The following is a 21,791-nucleotide window of genomic DNA, read 5'->3' as shown; positions in this document are numbered from 1 at the left end:
CCAGTGGAATAGACTTGTTAGGCTTCTTCCTATTGTTGGCCCCAGATGTGGGCTAAAGGGTGAGTTCTGAGTCCAAGTTTCTGGGTTTCAAGCTTCACTTGAAATGTGGGTACCTCTGATGACCAACTCCACAGGTAAATAAGTCGAGGCTTGGGTCCAGGCATTGCTGCCACTGGGTGCTGTGTTCTCACAACCAAGAACAGCCACGTGATATGGGTAGTGGTTCTCCTTGGAGTCAGAGGTAGACTGGAAAATAACAGTCTGAGGAGCAGGTGTGGTTTCTATAGCATCTGTGTCAAAGACTGGTTTGGCATCTGTCGCGATGCCATCTGCTGGAGCATAGATAACTGCCAAAGCCATAGGTGGGGGCTGGGGAAAACAGGAGCTGAAGCCATAGATGTGGGGTTGGGGAAAACAGGAGCTGAACCATAGATGTGGGGCTGGGGAAAAAGGAACTGAAGCCACAGATGTGAGGTTGGGGAAAACAGGAGCTGAAGCCATGGATGGGGGGTTGGGGGAAACAGGGGCTGAAGCTATAGTTGGGGGGCTGGGGGAGGCAGGACCCAAAGTCATAATTTGAGAACTGAGGGAAACAGCCAAAGTCCTAGATGGGGGGGGGGATGTGAGGGAAGACAGGACACAAAGCCATAGATGGGGGGGGGGGTGAGGGAAGACAGGACACAAAGCCATAGATGGGGGGTTGAGGGAAGACAGGACACAAAGCCATAGATGGGGGGGTGGGACAGGGGAGACAGTGGCCGGACCCAAGAGGGAGGGATGGGGAAGACATAGGCTGGAGTTCTAGATAGTGGGCCTGGGGAAACCAGGACCCAAGGCCGCAGGTGGGGGCCCGGGAAAGACGGCAGCCGGAGCCCCAGACGAGGGCCCGGGGAACACGGCAGCCGGAGCCCCAGACGAGGGCCCGGGGAACACGGCAGCCGGAGCCCCAGACGAGGGCCCGGGGAAGACGGCAGCCGGAGCCCCAGGTGGGGGCCCGGGGAAGACGGCAGCCGGAGCCCCAGATGAGGGCCCGGGGAAGACGACAGCCGGAGCCCCAGATGAGGGCCCGGGGAAGACGGCAGCCGGAGCCCCAGCGCGGCTGGAGACCATGGGCACAAATGAGAGTGTCGTGCGTGGTCTCTGTGCAGTGTGTGTCTGCTGCACCCCAATCCCTGGGGGAGACCGAAAAATCATAGCTTTAGAAGGGGGCGTAGTGTCCATGGCTGTGATGCCCGGATCTGAAGAAGACGGGGAGGTCACACTTCCAGATGCCGGGACTGTGGTGGGAAAAGGGACGGCAGTAGCAGGGATGGGCTGCACAGTTAGAACAGAGAAGGCAGCCGGAGTCCCTGATGAGGGCCCGGGGAAGACGGCAGCCGGAGCCCCAGATGGGGGCCCGGGGAAGACGGCAGCCGGAGCCCCAGATGAGGGCCCGGGGAAGACGGCAGCCGGAGCCGCAGGTGGGGGCCCGGGGAAGACGGCAGCCGGTGCCCCAGGTGGGGGCCCGGGGAAGACGGCAGCCGGAGCCCCAGATGGGGGCCCGGGGAAGACGGCAGCCGGAGCCGCAGGTGGGGGCCCGGGGAAGACGGCAGCCGGTGCCCCAGGTGGGGGCCCGGGGAAGACGGCAGCCGGAGCCCCAGATGATGGCCCGGGGAACACGGCAGCCGGAGCCCCAGACGGGGGCCCGGGGAAGACGGCAGCCGGAGCCCCAGATGAGGGCCCGGGGAAGACGGCAGCCGGAGCCCCAGCGCGGCTGGAGACCATGGGCACAAATGAGAGTGTCGTGCCTGGTGCAGTGTGTGTCTGCTGCACCCCAATCCCTGGGGGAGACCGAAAAATCATAGCTTTAGAAGGGGGTGTAGTGTCCATGGCTGTGATGCCTGGATCTGAAGAAGACGGGGAGGTCACACTTCCAGATGCCGGGACTGTGGTGGGAAAAGGGACGGCAGTAGCAGGGATGGGCTGCACAGTTAGAACAGAGAAGGCAGCCGGAGTCCCTGATGAGGGCCCGGGGAAGATGGCAGCCGGAGCCCCAGATGAGGGCCCGGGGAAGACGGCAGCCGGTGCCGCAGGTGGGGGCCCGGGGAAGACGGCAGCCGGAGCCCCAGATGATGGCCCGGGGAACACGGCAGCCGGAGCCCCAGATGGGGGCCCGGGGAAGACGGCAGCCGGAGCCCCAGATGATGGCCCGGGGAAGACGACAGCCGGAGCCCCAGATGAGGGCCCGGGGAAGACGGCAGCCGGAGCCCCAGGTGGGGGCCCGGGGAAGACGGCAGCCGGAGCCCCAGATGAGGGCCCGGGGAAGACGACAGCCGGAGCCCCAGATGAGGGCCCGGGGAAGACGGCAGCCGGAGCCCCAGCGCGGCTGGAGACCATGGGCATAAATGAGAGTGTCGTGCCTGGTGCAGTGTGTGTCTGCTGCACCCCAATCCCTGGGGGAGACCGAAAAATCATAGCTTTAGAAGGGGGTGTAGTGTCCATGGCTGTGATGCCCGGATCTGAAGAAGACGGGGAGGTCACACTTCCAGATGCCGGGACTGTGGTGGGAAAAGGGACGGCAGTAGCAGGGATGGGCTGCACAGTCAGAACAGCGGGGGCGATGGGAGGGTTTGGAAGAGGGGTGAGTAAGGATAAGGGAGGGGGAGGATCTACACACATGGGTGTTGGGGATTCAGTTCTGTAGGAGGGTGGTGGTAAGGAGAGGGTTGGGGTGCTCAGTGGTTTGGAGAGGTCAGAAGTAAAAGGGGGTGCTGCTCTGACTGAACACCGAGTGCCTTCATCCTTCTTAAGGTTCATTCCCACAATGGGATTGCAAACTGGAGGAAGACGAGCACGTGCAGCAATAGCAGCGTGAGAGTACACGGGGGCTGTGTATCTTGCCCCCTGATCCAGACAAGTCGTCAGGCAAGGTGGACGGCCAGCCAGATTGAGGAATCTGGAGTTCCGGTCGGCCAAGTTGCTGGTAGCAGGAGGGACCGCCAAAGTGTGACTGACCGGAATCAGGGAGCCTGTCGTCCCTGGGGCAGGCGGAGGGACACTGTGGCGTCGCATGGCCTTCCTTGCATCTTTCAGGATTTTGTTCCGCTGACGCTGCATGCTTTGTTTCAGGGTGCCCCAGGTTTTGGCGAGAGTCATGCCTGGAAGCTTCGGAGGAGGGGGAAGGTTGCTGCGACCCCACGGCAGAGGCAGCGGTGGTGGCAGTGGTGGCAGCAGTGGCGGCAGTGGCAGAAAAAGCGGCACGGGTGTCTTCCGCTTGACGGGGTGCCTACTGCTGGCAGATCCCAGGGGCGAAGAGCTTCTCCGTGGGGTGTCTGAAGGTTGTTTATGCTGCAGCACCTTCCCGGAAATCAGTGACTCTGGGGAGCTGGGTCGGTGGTCTTCTCCCAGCACCTCTACTGGCCTCTCGGGCAGCAGGTTGCAGCACGGACCTGGGGCAGACAGCACCGTGGCCAGGGGCCCAGGTTGCAAGGGAGGCTGGCCGTCTCCACCAGTGCTGGCTGAGCAGATGGCGGGGCTTCCGGAGGAATTCAGCCGAGACCCCTGGGCTTTCTCACGGAAGCTGCCTTCTGGGTGCACCGGAAGGAGGTTTGGAGGCTCAGGACTGCACTGCAGGGATGTGAGGACCCCGCTGGTCTCCTGGGGCCTGGGTGTCGCTGTCACATCCCCACTGTGGTACAGACCATCGTCCTGTCCTTCGGCCTCTGCGTGGCCTTCCTCCTTTGTCATGCCTTCCCTGGGCTCTTCTTGGCCCATCACCTCTCTCTCCTTTGCGCAAGGAAGTGGGAGGTGACTGGTTGGTACCAGCTTCCCAGGCTTGACCACCTGAGCAGGTAGCTCAGGTAGTGAACTCAGGAGCGTAGTTGCCCATACAGTATTGATTGCACACCAAAACGCCAGAGAATAGAGTGTGAAACTGGGAGAGTGCCTCCCTAGCTTCTGACTCCTCTCGTGGTCAAGCATGCACTGGAGGGGGGAGTCCTCAGCCTGGCCTTTGTGATGAGTCCATGGTATACGTGTCACAGAGAAACTGTGCTGCGCGCGCGTGGGTGTGGCAAATTACAGGGCAAAGGGCAGGGCCCCAGCGCATGACCCCTCCCAGGCTCTCTAGCAGCTGAGACTTCCCACTGTGGGCGGCAGGTGTTTGGCACCAGAGGGGCCACCATGCAAAGACTGGTAAGGACTGTGGGGGCCTCCTCCTCCAGAGCTCATCCTGTCTAGCACCTCCTCATGCAGCCCCCTTGGTGCCTGCATTTGTATCGGTCAGCCCTTCCCTGCCTGTGTCTCAGAGGCCTGTGCAAAGCTGAGTGCAAGAGCCACCCATCCTGTCGGGGGGTGGTCCAGCACCTATGGGGACCTCCCCAGCTTCTCTGCGAGACCTGGAACCAGGAGCACCTTCTCCACTGCTGCTCCTCTGCCATCATCACCAGCCGGCAGGGAATGCAGAGCCCTCACCTGGCCGGATGCTGCCCCCCACAACCTCCCTTCCTGGCAGGTAAGGCTCTTCACGTCTTTTTAGAAATTTGGTACAACAGTTCAACTTTAGACTGGTCTTCAGGGTGTGCAGAGAGTGATGGCTTAGCCAGGATTTGAACCAAGCCTTCTCTGGGCTGTGTGCCTCCTGGTCATACATGCTTCATGTATGACTGTTCTTTTCTTGTACTCCTGATGACAATCAGCCCCAAGTGTCATACCGATAATGAGCCTATATCCTACCCTGTAGAGGTTTTCTTTTGCTCAGTTCATGAGTTGATCACCTACCGCACTGGGTTCTGATCTCAGAAGATGCAGGTGAGGGACCACCAGTTGTCAGCAGAGCACCAGCGGAGGTTTTCCCTTTGGTCTAGTTTGAAGAATCCAGATGTGTAAAGATTATAGTCTAGATAAAGCGTGGGCTTTCCTGAAAGAAATTTACCAGTGAATTATTCTGTATGGATTAGAAGCCAATTTCTATGGATGGCCTTCCTGGAGTATGTTCAGTGTGGCAACTCATTCACGTCTAGAAAGCAAACACATAATTTATTGCAGCTTCATAGCGGAGCACTGTGTCAGTTTAGAATAGTACAATTTGGTCACTGTGAGCATGTCAGCTTGGTCCACTCTTTACTACTATATATAATTCTAGAGATTCTTATGCCCAGGAGAGAAGACGCACTCTTGTGTGTCTAGGACAAGGGAAACATGTTATTATTCACAAGGTAGAAGCTTCAAAAGAATGGGAAAGAACTGAAAAATCCTAGTCTAACATGGCTTTATTGAGTTTAAATCTTGTTTCTTTGGCTTACTTCATTGGAGTGTTTTCCTTCTCCTGGGCTGACATGTGGTTACACATTAGGCATGTGACATGTAGAGGTTTCAGAACCCAGAATTGTATTGATCAGTGAAACTTGATTTATATATTTTCATTTAAAATATATTTAAAATAACACTGGATATAATTCATATATTATAAATTAGTTTTGCCCTCTGCTCTTGAGATTCTTTTTCTAGTATGTCAGAGTAAATTTGGACTTCCATCCCCAATAAGACTTGAGATTGGAGGACACAAAAGGTTTTTCTCAGACCTAAATTATGTCTGAAAAAAGCGAGAAATGTCATAAGCCCTATGTGACCTCTCTAGGACCAGAAATGATTTACAGCCGTGGCATTTAACCATAATTCCTTGATCTCGTTTGAGAAGAGTTCAGTAAGGAACAACCTCTTGATTTTTGTTTCTTCCCTGTTTCCTTGTCTTGCTTACCAACAATCCATTGTAATCCATGAATTAATATGACATCAGGCTGAGTGGTCTCTGGAGCTCATTCGAGTAACTTTTTTCCCTAAAATAACTTTAATTTCCTTGTTTTTCAGTTCCTCTTGTCTCCTTGCCCTTTACTAAAACCAGAATTCACCAAAAGCTGACTGGCTTTGTGCAGACCCTTCTTAGGACAATCTTTCCTTAATTATTTTACTCATCACTCTGTTTCATTTTTTGCCTTCTAGAAATATGTTGAAAGCTTTCTGTAGTTGATGACTTCCACAACCTCTTGGCTTTTATTGGCTTGTTAATTTTGGTATTTTTACACTGTTATTTAAATATGGTTTCAGAAAGAAGAGAAAGTAAATATGTGTTCTAGTCTGCATCTTGAGCTGAAAATCCCTGTCAGTTCTAGCATCCAGCATTTCCATGCGGGGGGGGGGGGGAGGTGGGGGGGAAACCTTGGCATTAATAGGTGTAACACTCAAGATTTCAGCTTTTCTTGGGCAATCACTAAGGACTTAGTATGTGGTAATTTCTAATGCTTCTGCTGCTGCTAAGTTGCGTCAGTTGTGTACTGACTCTGTGCGACCCCATAGTTGGCAGCCCACCAGGCTCCTCCGTCCCTAGGATTCTCCAGGCAAGAATACTGGAGTGGGTTGCCATTTCCTTCTCCAGTGCATGAAAGTGAAAAGTGAAAGTGAAGTCGCTCAGTCGCGTCCGACTCCTCGTGACCCCATGGACTGTAGCCTACCAGGCTCCTCTGTCCATGGGATTTCCCAGGCAAGAGTACTGGAGTGGGTTGCCATTGGGTTGCCATTGCCTTCTCCAAATTTCTAATGGGAAAGTAATAATAACTATTTCATGGATTATTTGAGAATTACATTAGATAATGAAGATGCAAATGCTTTCTAAAGTTTAAAAGTCCATACAAATGTTTTTGGTTATTGATTTGTTGCTACTTCAGTTTTACTTGACAGTGATTTATGACCTTGCTTATGTGAGAAGATGCCTTCTGATTTGTTGTTTTGAAAGTTAGATTATATTTTTCAACAGCTCAATGAAAATAGCACCATTTCTGAAGGTTAAGGGTGAAACCGTGAATGTCTCTTGACACCTGTCACTTTACAATATTTTCAGCAGCTAATTCACTCATGGATTCCTCCTCCCAGTTTTGTTGTGGACCTACTACCAGCCCGATGATTTCCATCAGGTGTTGGAAAACATTTTCTGGAGTTTTACATATGTATCTTAGACTCGGTGGGCCGCATACAGTTTCTGTAGCTTCTCCTCCTCCTCTTTCTTCAGCAGCCTTTCAAAATGTGAGGTTCAGTATTAGCTCAGCAGTCATAAAAGAACAGGCTGAGCTCACAGTGATTTGTGAGCAATTATTTGCCAGTCCCTGCTCTACATTGTCACTGAATAAGAGGTGCGTTTTTGAGTAAATCATGTCTTTGAGTCAACTCTTGGTCTTCCGGAGCTTGTCCTTACTCTCTTGCAGTTTCTAATCAACAGGGCATTCAGAGAGATCCTGTTAAAACGTAAATCGGGTCGTATTGCTCAGATCTCTTCAGTGACTTAAAAAGCAAAGTCCTCAGAGTGCCTCCACAGGCCTAGAAATCTGGGCCTCTGTTTCTTCCTGACTTGTTCCTTCTCCTCTCTGCTTTGCTCACTCTATTTCCCACGCGCTGACACCCTTTCTGTCCTTGAATACTCTAGGCACATTCTTGCCTCCTCCTCTTGCCATCTGACTGTTCCTTCTGCTGGGAATATTCATTCCCCAGATATGCACCTTGCTCCCTTCCACAACCACCTTAAATTCCTTGATACATTTTATCTTCCCCATAAAGCCTTCATTTATTACTTAATTTCAAGTGGCAGGTGCCTTCTATCAGCCATCTCCATCTCCCTACCATGCTTTCTATTTTTTCCCTAGCACTTACCTGATATACTAGTTATTCTATGCATCTATGTAATTTTTATTTACATATTTATACTTATATTTTTTTATATTTGCTTGTTTATTTTTGTCTGCCCCCTCAATTGGAGAGAGGGTATATTCATCTGTGTTGATCACTGCTGTGTCATCACCCTACAAAACATACTGAAGAATGGTGCCTGAAATTTGATAAGGGATTAAGAAATTGGCCACATCACTAAATAGGTACACAAATTAATGAACAAATCTCCAGGGCTTCTGGATTGAGGGCTAATGAAAAGAGGAAGGAAAATGGTTGGGACAGGGTACTACAAGAAGTAGAATTTGGAATACTCTGATAGCTATCCTAATAGATAAGGTCTTGTTAATTTAGATAGTTTTTTTTTTTTTATTTGACAATATTATATTGGTTGGTTTTGCCATACATTGACATGAATCTGCCCCGGGTGTAGAGAGCTGGCAACTAGGGACACACAGCATCAAGATTTTTATAATATATTGTGTAGAGTTCTTTTTAAGTGTGCACAGATATCACTGAAAATCTATGCATGTGTGCATGCCTCTATTACTTTATTTAGTGCTTTACAAGAGCCCCTCAAGGGCAGGGTTATAGTAAGTATCAGTATCTTTCCTTTATGATGAGGCTGAATTTGTTCAAAATTATATCATAATTTATTTGTGTCTGTGAAACTAGACTTAGTTTTTGAGTAGACCCTCCCTAGAAATCTATGACATTAATAAAACCAACAAACATGTGTTCAGCTTCCAGTGATACACATACTACCGACTCAATTATGGGCCATCCATTTTAATGAAGGCAAGAAGTGATTTAACAAATACAGAGCAAAGAGAGTATTAAGTTTTGTCCTCTGTTAATATTAGTAATGGATAAAGAGGGCTCTAACACCTTCAAGATAGCTTGAGACCATCATCTCTGTGTCATGGCAGAGGGATGTTCAGCCAGGATATTGTTCTCTGTCACTCAGAAAAATACCCATAATGGATAATTATACCTACTGAGTCGGATATGGGATATCTGGGTGATTAGGAGTCCTTGAGCATGATTCTTTCAGATGCCTTAACTACAAGATGAAGCTAGCAGCTTTGGACACTTTCAGCAGTGAAGAGTTTGGATGTTCATTTTTGTGCTGAATGAAATGAGCTTATTTCTTCTTGGAAAGCCTCCCACATACCATTTCTAACCTCTGTTTTCTGTTTGGAAAGACTTTTAGAAATTAAAGATCAAGATCAAGATCTTTCTTGGGTGGAAGAACTCAAGACCCCAGCATGGATGGTATGGTCCCAATCACATTTGTAAAAAGCAAAAGGAACCATCATCTCTGAATCTACAAGTAATTGAGAACAGGCTTCTTCTAAGGATGGGGGATATTTTTGTTTATGGGGAGAGGGTCAGGTCAGAGGGAGAATGACAGTGACTAAAACACCATTCAGTTCAGTTCAGTCGCTCAGTCGTGTCCGACTCTTTGCTACCCCATGAATCACACCATTACACACCCTTATATTTTTAATCTTTATAAGAGAAAATAAAACAAATCTTACTCAAAAAAAAAAAATCAAGATAAAAATAAATCGCAACTTAACTGATACATGGAATATTTTTCTGACTTAAAAGACCATGCAGAATTAAATATGACCAAGTTCAAATCTGAGCTACTAGGGCTTCTCTGGTAGCTCAGATGGTAAAGAATCTGCTTTCTATGCAGGAGACCTGGTTTCAATCCCTGGGTTGGGAAGATCCCCTGGAGAAGGAAGTGGCAACCCATTCCGATATTCTTGCCAGGAAAATCCCATGGACAGAGGAACCTGGCAGGCTACAGTCCATAGGGTCACCAAGTCAGACAGGACTGAACCGACTTAGCACTAGCACAGTTCAAATGTTAATTTCATTTTCATGTGTATAATGGAGTGAAATCTTCAAGGTGCCAGAAAACAAGAATTCACCCTACCTACTTGAAACTGCAGCACAGCACACACTCTTCAGTTACCAGTTCTGTTCATTCCACAGAATTTTCATAAAACATAGTGTTCTATATACCTGGGCTGTATCTCACTTATTTTTAAGAATTTCCAGATAACTCTTCATACATAGTGTTACAATTCCAATCTTGCCAAGTCCTGCACCAGTTACATAGAACACAGCACATTTATTCCTCTGGGTTGTTCAGATCCCAGTGAAAGAAGCATGGAGTGGGTCAAAGAGATCAGGAATCTTGTCCCAGATTTACCATAAAACAATTGTGTTCTCAGGAAAATTGTAGTTATTCTAGACCCCTTTCCTTTTCTTTATTTCCACAGAGTTGCACTAGGTGACACCAAATAACATCCCACTCTTTGCAGTGATAGCTTCGATTTTATTGGTATTCTAAACAAATGAAGACAATGACAGGTGAAGCTGTGCACCATCTCTGTAACCATGTTTTTAGAGTTGCCCCTATTTTAAAAATGAAAAGATGGCTGAGCACAGAAGTAGATGTTTTGACCAGAGGCTCCAAAGTAAATGCAACTAAACCACAAGTTTTCTTCTTTCCCGAAGCTCACTTAACGGAAACATAGGCTGCTGGATATTAAGCTGTAAAGCATATTATCAGTGTATTTTAAAAGAAGCTATTCTTCTAGAATTTCTAATTAGTAGCGGCAACCCACTCCAGTGTTCTTGCCTGGAGAATCCCAGGGACGGGGGACCCTGGTGGGCTTCCGTCTATGGGGTCACACAGAGTCGGACACGACTGAAGTGAAGCAGCAGCAGCAGCAGCAGCAGCAGGAAGTTTTGAAATTCTTAAAAGATCATCTGATCTTGTGAGATTTACAGATCCATTTTCCAGTCAAGCAAGTTGAATTAGAGCATCTGAACTTCTGGATGCATCTCAGAACTAAAATTCTGAACCTCTTGAGTTTTTCTTCATGCTGTCAGAAAGTCATGCTAGATAATCCTTTTAATAGGGAGTATGGATGGACTTGTATATTTTCATATAAGAAAGCACTGTGGTGAGTCAGGATGGAAGTGGAAGTGAAGTCCTCAGTCTCAGAGGGGTATTGAGCTCCTGGTGAAACAGTGTCATCATTTCTTCAAAAGAGAAAAGCAGTTATCTGAAGTTATTAACACCAAATAACTATTGATACATTTATTTGTGATCCATGTATTTACTGTACCAACTAGCGTGTTCTCTTTGGGAAGTAAACAGCTGTTTGAGACACGGATTGTTTATTTTTGTTTGTTTTCCCACAAAGACCTGACCTTCTGATCAGGAACATCTATATTTTACTAACTTCTGGAACCACCAGCTAACACAGTGTCTAAAATGTAGCCAATGAATAGGAAATCAATGAACACATTTTTAAAGTATGGGCCAGGGCATGGGCAAATATAAATTTTTTGTTTTCAGTCATAACGTAATTGAAACATGTAAATGATACAGACAACAAGTGCTACAATATTTCAAAGAAGGCATAGAACAGATAACCTGTAAGGATCTATTGTATAGCACAGGGAGCTATGCTCAATATTTTATAATAACTTATTAATGGAAAAGAATCTGATAAAGGATGTATATTTAATCACTGAACTGTATACCTGAAACAAACATGGCATTGTAAATCAACTAGACTTCAATTTAAAAAACAGACGACAGCAAAAGACACCAAGAAGTCATAGACATTCTTATGATATTTCCATAAAGAAGCCAAATGAAGAAGAGAGAGATAGCTTTTGAATTAACCAGAGGAGGAGTCACAGAGAACCTAGGCTTGGACTGGAACTTGAGTTTACATTAAGATTGCAGTGCAGGTACAGATGTAGGTGATCACATACTCTCACTATACTGAGACTCGCTGAAGTTATGAGTCTTGTTCAAGATCCTAAAGCAAGTACATTGTGGAGTCAAAATTTTAAGTGACACCTAATACACTAAACTCCAACCAGTCCCTCCTAAAGGCAATCAGTCTTGGTGCTCATTGGAAGGACTGATGTTGAAGCTGAAACTCCAATATTTTGGCCACTTGATGCAAAGAGCTGACTCATTTGAAAAGCCCCTGATGTTGGGGAAGATTGAAGGCAGGAGGAGAAGGGGATGACAGAGGATGAGATGGTTAGATGGCATCACCAACTCAATGGATATGAGTTTGGGTAAACTCCGGGAGTTGATGATGGACAGGGAGGCCTGATGTGTTACGGTTCATGGGGTCACAAAGAGTCGGACACGACTGAGTGACTGAACTGAACTAAACTGAATACACACACACACACACACACACACGACTGAGTGACTGAACTGAACTGAATACACACACACACACATGACTGAGTGACTGAACTGAACTAAACTGTACACACACACACACACACAGACACACAGACACACACACACACACACACCCCCCAAGCCCTTTCTGTGATACTGTGTTGTCATTGAAACAGTTTTGTTTCTTTTTGGTAGATTATAGTAGAAATTGGTTCTAGTATTTCCTGCAGTAATTACTAGTTCTGTTTATCCCCTCTAGAGTTGATCTTCAAAGTTTCCATTAGAATGGTTTTGCCAAAATGAAACATACAAATATTCATGATGCCTATATCCAAGTATTTCTTCTGCTGCTCCCTGCTTCTCTTCTAGGAGTATATGAACAATTCACTCTCTTGAATTATGCTTTTCCCTTCTCGAAGAATTCTCTCCTCCCTATTGGGCACCTGGAAAACCTGCTTCATTTCTGAGTCAAAACTCAGTTTACATATTATCTCTTTTGGGCTGTCTTCTCTTTAGTGTTGTGATCACTTTCCTTTTTGCTTCCATTACACTTTTGCATACCTGATTGTTGCACTTGTTTACACAAAGTTGGATTTTATACATATCTCGGGCTTCTTCTGGGCAACATTCCTTGGGGCCGGGACTACCTTTTCTTCATCTGTTGATGCAGCCTTAGCATGTTACTTGGCATGCAGTAGTTAATATAAAAATGAGATTTGAACAAATTTGAAAAGGTAGGTACATATGATTTATTATGACTTTCCAGACATTACAGGAAAAAACATTACTGTTGGTGCTGAATGTTCACTTCTACTGTAGTGAATGGTGGTGGTACTTGACTCCACTTATAATGTTTTACCCACTATTTTATGTATTTGTACCTGATATCTCTTCTTTATTTCCATCTATATATTTTTTGCTTATCCAAGTAAAGCAGGAATGAGGGTAGGGCTAGGCTACACTTGGCTGGAATAGTAAAGACATTGTGTGATTTTTGGTGAGAAAATCTTGACACATAAGAGGTCTACATCTTTCCTTTGAGGCATATGGAGACTCTGCCTCTAAAGAGTTTTATTAGCAACTAATCAAGATGTTTTTGCACAAGACTCCTGATTAGGTATTAGTAATACTAAGAGTGAATCAGAACTAAAGAAGTTTCTGATTTGTTTTACATTGTAAGTGTAGGTTATTATTTTTTAATGCTGGGGGTGGTGGTGGTGGGGAGTGAGGGAATGGTCTTTTTCCCATCTTGATGTTTCAATCCTGTCAAGAGAGATCTTAGGGTAATTTCAGCCCTGCTTCTTTGCTTACTCCACCCCAGGGTGATCAAGTGACTTATATAGGAAGCTTGAAAAGAATTAAGTGGGCATGTTTGTCTTAACTAACTCTGTTCTCTCCCTTGAGAGTGAGAGTTGGTATCTTCTGTTTCTGTCATCCTGTGTATTACTAGTTCAGTTATGGACTAGTAATTTCTGGGGTTCAGTTACGGGATCATTTCATTCAAACTGGAGTCGAAGCCAGGGTTAGATCAGTACCAGGAATATTTGGACCTCCATCTTCGCTCTTTCATCTTGTTTCTTAATTAACTCCATTCAGTTCAGTTCAGTCACTCAGTCGTGTCCGACTCTTTGCGACCCCATGAATCACAGCACGCCAGGCCTCCCTGTCCATCACCAACTCCCAGAGTTCACTCAAACTCATGTCCATCGAGTCGGTGATGCCATCCAGCCATCTCATTCTCTGTCGTCCCCGTCTCCTCCCACCCCCAATCCTTCCTAGCCTCAGACTCTTTTCCAGTGAGTCAACTCGTCGCATGAGGTGGCCAAAGAATTGGAGTTTCAGCTTTAGCATCAGTCCTTCCAATGAACACCCAGGATTGATCTCCACCTAGATGTCATTAAGGTGTTGTATCTGTTGTACTTGCACAAATGCATCATTTGGTGTGTTACCTGGAAACACTGAGAAATAAAAAGAAAGGAGCAGACTTTTTGGAGAGGAAAATGTCCACATGGGAATGTTTCGGTGCTTCCATGCAAGGTAGTCTTGTGCCTTGGTCTTTAATGTGTGGTGGGATGTTGGGACCTTTGGCTATTTGAAAATACTTAGGCTTATGCAGTTAACTGCAGAAGTCGAGAAAAGGTTTAATGTGTGCTGTGTTAATTTCCAGTACCTGCTGTAACAAATCAGCATAAACTTGGAGGCTTAACATGATAAAAATGTACCATCCCACAGTTCTAGAGGTCAAAAGTCTGATTTCAAGGTGTCAGTAGGGCTGCACTCCCTAACGGCGTCTCCTGGTCTCTTGAGACGAGGTGCACTCCTTGTCTCTCTGAGCTTCCGTGGTTAGCAGCTTCCTTGGCTTGAGGCCCCATCACTCAGTCTCTGTTTTCACTCCCGGTGTATGTCTGTATTTTTCTTTCATCTGGTCCAAACTGCCCTCTGCCCTTCTTGTTTAATAAGAACAATTGTCATCATATTAAGAACCCATCTGATTAATACAGGATGGGAATCCCATCTCAAGATCCTTAATGAAACTTGCAAAGACCTTTTTTCCAGGTGAGGTAACAGTAGAATTAGAACATGAATATATCCTTTCGGGGGTCATCATCAACCCACTACACCAACAATAAGACTCTGCAGTTGGCTGCAGTTTATTGCACGAGAGAGTGGCTGTTTCTGTCAAGCCACTTAAGTAAAGGTCTGGCATAAAGAAAAGGGGCCCTAGGGAATTGCAGGTGGCTGAGCGAATGCCTGGAGCAGAATGAATAGGGCACCTGGAGGGTCTTTAGTATACAGAGAACTTTACCCGGCTCTTAACTTTGGGGTGGGCAGAAGTTTACAGGGCAGGAAATACTCAGGCAGCTGCTCACCTTGGCTTACTCTTCAGGTAGTTTTTTCCCAAGCAGGCTTGACTGAGACAAAGACGTAGTTGTAAGGAAAGTATATTTTACAGAACTTGTCAGCATTGACACATATGGTTACCATAGGCTCAAGTTAATCCCTTTACATGTGGATCCAAGCTGACATGGAATTTGTCAGTTACCGTGGAAAAAGAACTGTTCTCTAAAAGGCAGGCTTCTTTGGTCTATGCAGTTTCATAGCCAGAGGCAGTGAAAATGGCTATCGTGCCATAGGACCATAGAATCTACACATCATAACTGGAGGTAAAATGTTACTGGATAGAACCCATAATCAGGTCAGTACTGCAGGGTGAACAAGATCATCAGAGAGGAAGGATAGCTCAAGAGTCTATGCGTGATAGGTGCTCAGGGCTGTGCATTGCACACGGCAAATTCATAGCGACCAATCAACCTTAGGCCAGAAAAGTCCTCCTGGTTCTAAGTTTGCAGGTCAGGAATTTCAGATAAATGGCACAGACTGATGGACATCCCAGTGAGGCTAAAATCAAAGAGACTTTATCTTTCTTTCCAATGCCATTGAGTTTCTGCTATGTTCTTTGATAATTTCTGTACTGGATTCTGGGAATGAAAATGTGCCCAGTTTCATTATTCTCGGAGTGGGGACTGGCTTGCTTTTGAGATTTTTTAAATTGTGGGCATAATAAACTGATAGAACAGCCAAGATCCTGAGAGACCAGGCCAATGTCAGTGACAGAAATCCAAGCTGTAGATATGGAAGGATCCCTCAGGCCACTGAGACACTGAAAGCCCTACCACTGAGAATGAATTAAAACAGACATTTGGGAGGATTATTTCTGGACATTTAAGGACTTCAGATTTTTTACCTAGCATAACAAGGAAACTTGATTTAAGGAAAAAAGTGAGGTCTTCAACTTTGTTTTTCTTTCTCAAGATTGCTTTGGTTATTGAAGGTTCTGTGTGGTTACATATACATTTTAGACTAATTTCTTCTATTTCTGAAAGAATAGGGGATTTTGATAGGTATTGCATTAAAATGTAGATAGCTTTGTGTAATATGGACATGTTAACATATTAAGTCTTCCAATTCGTAAACATGGGATATCGTTCCATTTATGTCTTCCTTAATTTCTTTCAATAACATTTTGTAGTTTTCAGTGTGCAAGTCTTTCATGTCTTTAGTTAAGTTTTTCCATATTTTATTATTTTTGATACTCTTGTAAATGAAATTGTTCTCCTGATTTCTTTTTTAGATTGTTAATTGTTAGTGTACAGAAGTACAAGTAATATGTGTATTCTGGTTTTGTATTCTGCAAATGAACTGCTAAGTTTATTAGTTTTACTAGATATTTTTGTGAAATCTTTAGCATTTTCTGCATGTTTTTTCAGTATGTTCACTTTCAGCCGAAGTGTATCCTTAATTCTAGCTGACATTTTCACTTCCATCTTAGGTTTTCATCTTTTAAAAAATTATTTTCCCATTAATTTTTTAATTTGTATAATCATATTTATATTTTGGCTGCTCTGCGTCTTCATTGCTGGGCACGCTTTTCTCTCGTTGTGGCACAGAAGTTACTCTGTCCGCAGTGCGTGGGCTTGTTGTGGAGCACGAGCTCGAGGGCGTGTGGGCTTCAGTCGTTGTGCTGTGTGGGCTCAGTTGTTGTGGCTCAGGGGCTTAGCTGCTTCGTGGCATGTGGGATCTTCCCAGACAGGAATCAAACCCAGGTCCCCTGCACTGGCAGGCAGAGTCTTTCCCACCGAGCCACCAGAGAAGCCCCTTAGCCTCTCACCTTCATTCTCAGTGTATTCAGGCTGAGTTGGGGATCTCTCTTGCTCCTCTTCCCTGTACCTGACCATGCCTAGAATAGGAGGTGCCTCTACGAACCTGTGTTGATTTATTTTAAATGACATAAGTGCATGGATATGTTCATTTCCCTCTGGAAAAGGGGGTTCCATTCCATAAGATTCGAACATCAAGTCTTTAAACTTCACTGAACCCATAGATTAATAAATAGTTGCATAATTATCCTCCTCTCGGAGAGTCAGACACGACTGAGCCACTGAACTGAACTGATACCACTCTAAGATAATCATATCGAAGTATGGTTATTAATTAATTGCAAAGAAATCATAGGCAAAGAGAGAGAAATTGATTCTCAAAAGAAATTCTTCCACCAAAGTAAAGACTAAAGGTCAAAAAGTCAAGTTAATGTGGTATTTGTGACTATTCTAAGTGATACAGAACTCTGACAAGAAATATTGCAGTGCTGATTGCTAGTATCATCTTTTCACTCTCCATTACAGTTGTTTATATTATTCTCATGAGGTTTGACTTCAGTTACCAAGATTTTTATAATCGTCAAATTATAAAAACAAAAACCAAAATATCTTGAAATGCCAATACAAAGAAAAATGAGTCAGAACATGAAAAATGTTTTAGACAAGTTGACAACGTATATTCTTTGCTCATTTCTTTTTGAGACAAGTTCCATCTTATTCACACCCACATGTACAATACACTGAATAAAATACAACCAGTCACCCTATGGTGATGAAAAACAAAAGACAGGATGGTTCTAGAAATTTCTTCTGTTTATTCCTAGTATCTCATTGTATCTGGCAAAATAAGCATGTTGAAATGTTCTCCGAATTTTTGTGTTTTATAATAATTTGCTTATTTATCTTAATGTAAATATTAAAAATCTTGAAATATTTTAACAGTTGGCATAAGATTTCCCCCACCTATTTTCTCTAATGTTCCCTTTGCCTCCTATAATGATCTTTTAGGATAGCCTGCATATACCACTCACATACTCCCCAGACTCTACAGCCCCATACATGTGCAAAAATAGCTTCTAGGGATGGATTCGAATACATTGGATTGAATTAGGAAGGCTACAGAATACATAGTTTTTCATCTCAATATTTCAAAAATACCTTTGGAAATTTTGCACTCAAGTTTGAGTGCAAATTTCATCGACTTCCAAGTGCATTTCAGGTATACTTAGGTATGTCCAATAAAATGGTGGGCTCTATTACTGGGGGACTATTTAAATGAGCAAGCGAAACGATATCAGCAAAAGGATATATTATAACCAAAAGGCAGATATCATGGGTCAATCAAGCAATCCCAGAAACATATCCACACATATAGGACAGTTAACTTACAAAGCCAGTTTAGAAGAGAAAGGATAATCTTCTTGACAAATGGTGCTGAAAACATAGTACCTGGGTAATATCCATAGATATCCATATGCAAGACTATGAGTTTTGATCCCTACCTCACACCATATAAAGAATTAACTAAAAATAGATCAAAACATAAATCTGTTAAACTTGGACAAAATCTGTTTGACCTTGGTTAAGCAAAGTTTCCTAGAGATGACACCAAAAACAAGATCCATAAAAAAAAAAAAAAAAGTGATAAATTAAGTTTCATCTTTGAAAGACATTATTAATCAAAGAAAAGCTGCAGATTGGAAGAAAACATTTTCAAATTATAAATTTGAAAAAACTTATATCTGTAACACAAATAGAACTCAAAACTCAGTGACTAGAAAATTTAAAACAAAATGAGCAAAAATATTTAAAAAGAGATCTTGCCAAGAAGATGTATGGGTGTCAAACAAGTACATGAAGTTGCTCAATGTAATCAGTTATTAGCTAAAAGAAAAAGCCACAGGACATAGCACTGCACACCTGGTATACGTGCAGTGGCGTGCACACCTGGTATGGCTAAAATTAGAGTCAAGCACACTGAGTACTGGGGAGGCAGTGTAAACATTGGGAGTGTTACACCCTGCTTGTTGCTGCCGTTGTTGTTCAGTCACTAAGTCATGTCCAACTCTTTGTAAACCCATGGACTGTAGCACGACAGGCTACTGTGTCCTCCGCTGTCTCCTGAAATTTGCTCAAATTCATGTCCGTTGAGCCAGTGATGCTGTCTAACCATCTCACTCTCTGCCTCCTTCTCCTTTTGCCCTTAGTCTTTCCCAGCATCACTGGGGGTGGTCTTGATCCCTGTCTCCTGTACAATGCTGCAAACCTCTGTCCATAGTTCTTCAGGCACTCTATCAGATCTAATCCCTTGACTCTGTTTGTCACTTCTACTGTATAATCATAAGGGATTTGATTTAGGTCATCCCTGAATGGTCTGGTGCTTATTTTCTTCAATTTGAGTCTGATTGTGGCAATAAGGAGTCCACGGTCTGAGCGACAGTTGGCTCCCGGTCTTGTTTGTGCTGACGGTATAGAACTTTTCCATCTTTGGCTGCAAAGAATATAATCAATCTGATTTCAGTATTGACCAGCTGGTAATGTCCATGTATAGAGTCCGGAGATGTCAGGTGAGCAGCAAACTAGAAGGGCCATTACTAGGTGACAGTCTCACCAATGGATTCAGGAAGGCTTTTTCAGCTTTGAGCTCAACACAGAAAGTGAAACACATTTGGGGATTGAATTATTTACCGTGCTTGTCCCTGCTGCTCCTGAGAGGCAACCTCCAGGGACAATATTGGGCCAGAAAGCAATGCAAAATAAAAGGAAGAGAGAGTTTCTGGACTCTACTCCATTTTTAAAAAATTATATTTATTTATTTAGCTTTGGCTATGCTGGGTCTTCGTTGCTGCATAGACTTTTGTCTAGTTGCCGCAAGCAGGGACTACGCTCTAGTGCGGGCTTCTCACTGTAGTGGCCTCTCTTGTTGTGGCTCCCACCTTCAAGAGCACAGGCTGAATAGTTGTGGCACATGGACTGAGTTGCTCCAAAGCAGATGAGATCTTCCTGAATCAGGGATCAAACCCATGTCACTGGCAGGTGGATTCCTTACCACTGAGCCACCAGGGAAACCCTCTATCCATTTTTGTATAACAGCTAAAGAGGATCTTCTGTGAAGACCAACCTGTATCAATGCTGCACTAGGAATCCAAAATCTTGGATACCTATGACTATTTAGAAAGTTTAAGTATATGTGAGAGCCCTTTGACTATCCTGATTCACTGTTCACTTTGTTGTAAATGTTGCTAACAAGAGACCATGAATGTTATTATTTTATCTATAAACATTTTTAATTAAAAATAATTTTGTTGTTTTTAATTAAAAATAATTTTATTCACTTTTAATCCCATTATAAATGTTTCTTTTTTAATTAGTTTTTACTGGAGTATAGTTGATATACAATATTGTGTTAGCTTTTGTAAAGTGGATCTGTGATACATAGACATATATCCACTTATAGAAAAAGAAGTATAAACAATAACACGACATTCTTTTATAAATTCACATACAGTTTGCTTGGCCTTCCAAGAGAATACTGGAAATATTTTCTTGAAAGTCATGCCAGAGCCATTTTAGCTACTCTTTGTTTCCTATTATTTTTCAGATAACATGACAAAATTTAGTGAGTTTGGATTGAATCAGAGGATTAGCAACTGAACAACAACAACAAATTAAGATTTTAAATTCCCTGTACCTAAAGAGGAAAACTGAAATTGCATTACCAGATGAAATGCACAACAAGGCAGAAACAGAATGACTTCAGTATTGAGGGCATGAGGAGAAGGGGACGACAGAGGATGAGATAGTTGGAGGGCATCATCAACTCAATGAATATGAGTTTGAGAAAATTCCAGGAGATAATGAAGGACAGGAAAGCCTGGCATGATACAGTCCGTGGTCGCAAACAGTCAAACACAACTGAGTGACTGAACAACAAAAACTTCAAAATGATAAACTTAAAACAAGTGAGCAAACTGGTTCTCAAATAAAAAGGAGTCTGTTCTTTAATAGGATTTGAAGGAAAGATAATATCCTCAGACATGGGATCATGTTTCATTCCATAGGAAGGAGACCGGATGCCAGAAATGGAAGGTTTTCAGTGTCATCCAAGTCCACTCAGAGGCCCCTAGTCCAGGGTTCAGCATCCCGATCTGTTTTGGTTACTGTCATTGTTCAGTCACTAACTCAGGTCTGACTTTTTGTGACCCCATGGACTGTAGCAAACCAGAGTCCTCTGTCCTCCACTCTCTCCCAGAGCTTGCTCAAATTCATGTCCATTGAATTGGTGATGCTCTCTAACCATCTCTCATCCTCTGCTGCCCCCTTCTCCTTCTGCCTTCAATCTTTCCTAGCATCAGGGTCTTTTCCAAATGAGCTGGCTCTTGGTATCAGGTGGTCAAAACATCAGAGCTTCAGCTTCAGTATCAGTCCTTCCAATGAATATTTAGGGTTGATTTCCTTTAGGATTGACTGGTTTGATCTCCCTGCAGTCCAAGGGACTCTCAAGTCTTCTCCAGTACCACAATTCAAAAGCTTCAGTTATTTGGCACTCGGCCTTCTTTACGGTCCATCTCTCACATCTGTACATAACTACATGATACATTACTGATCCTATGTATATAATAGAAAACCTAGGCTTCTCAGGTGGCTCAGTGGTAAAGAATCTACCTGCCAACACAGGAGACGCAGGAGATGTGTGTTCAATCCCTAGGTCAGGAAGATCCTTTGAAGTAGGAAATGGCAACCCGCTCCTGTATTCTTGCCTGGAAAATTCCATAGACAGAAGAGCCTGGTGGGCTACAGTCCATGGGGTCACAAAGAATTGGACATGATTAAGTAACTGAGCATGCACACACAAATGAGAACTTCTATACAGCTCAAGGAACTCTACTCGGTGCTTTCTGGTGACCTAAACAGGAAGGAAATCCTGTTAAGAGGGGATATTTGTACATGTAGAGTTGATTCACTTTGTTGTACAGTAGAAACTAACACAACATTGCAAAGCAACTATACTCCAATAAAAATTTTTCATAAAAGAAAAACAAAATTAAAAAAAAAAAGACAAAAATAAAACATCTGGCACAGAAGATTAATTCAACCACTGTCCTGGATATGATCCTAAAGTAACCTTTCATTTGGCTCCTCCTCCGCCCTGGCACAGTGTGGGAGCAGTTCTGCCTCCCCAGGAGCCTGGTGGGATGTAT

At 44.3% G+C, this 21,791-nt stretch overlaps 1 protein-coding gene across 1 annotated transcript; it reads right to left on the bottom strand.

The window, feature by feature from the left end:
* Positions 1-801: 801 nt before the first annotated feature.
* Positions 802-4,393, bottom strand: LOC148776563 (uncharacterized). The gene is made up of 3 exons (XM_088840201.1): positions 1,909-4,393; positions 1,361-1,806; positions 802-1,099 (listed from the first exon to the last, which is right to left on the bottom strand). The coding sequence occupies exons 1-3, from the start codon at positions 3,958-3,960 to the stop codon at positions 802-804; spliced, it is 2,796 nt and encodes a 931-aa protein (XP_088696327.1). The 5' UTR covers positions 3,961-4,393.
* Positions 4,394-21,791: the final 17,398 nt, after the last annotated feature.

Source organism: Moschus berezovskii, chromosome 9 (genome assembly GCF_049115385.1).
Source record: "Moschus berezovskii isolate FMDL1 chromosome 9, NW_MosBer_1.0, whole genome shotgun sequence".
Lineage (NCBI taxonomy): Eukaryota > Metazoa > Chordata > Mammalia > Artiodactyla > Moschidae > Moschus > Moschus berezovskii.
The sequence above is the reverse complement of the archived record's forward strand: the minus strand, read 5'-3'. Positions and strand labels throughout refer to the sequence as shown.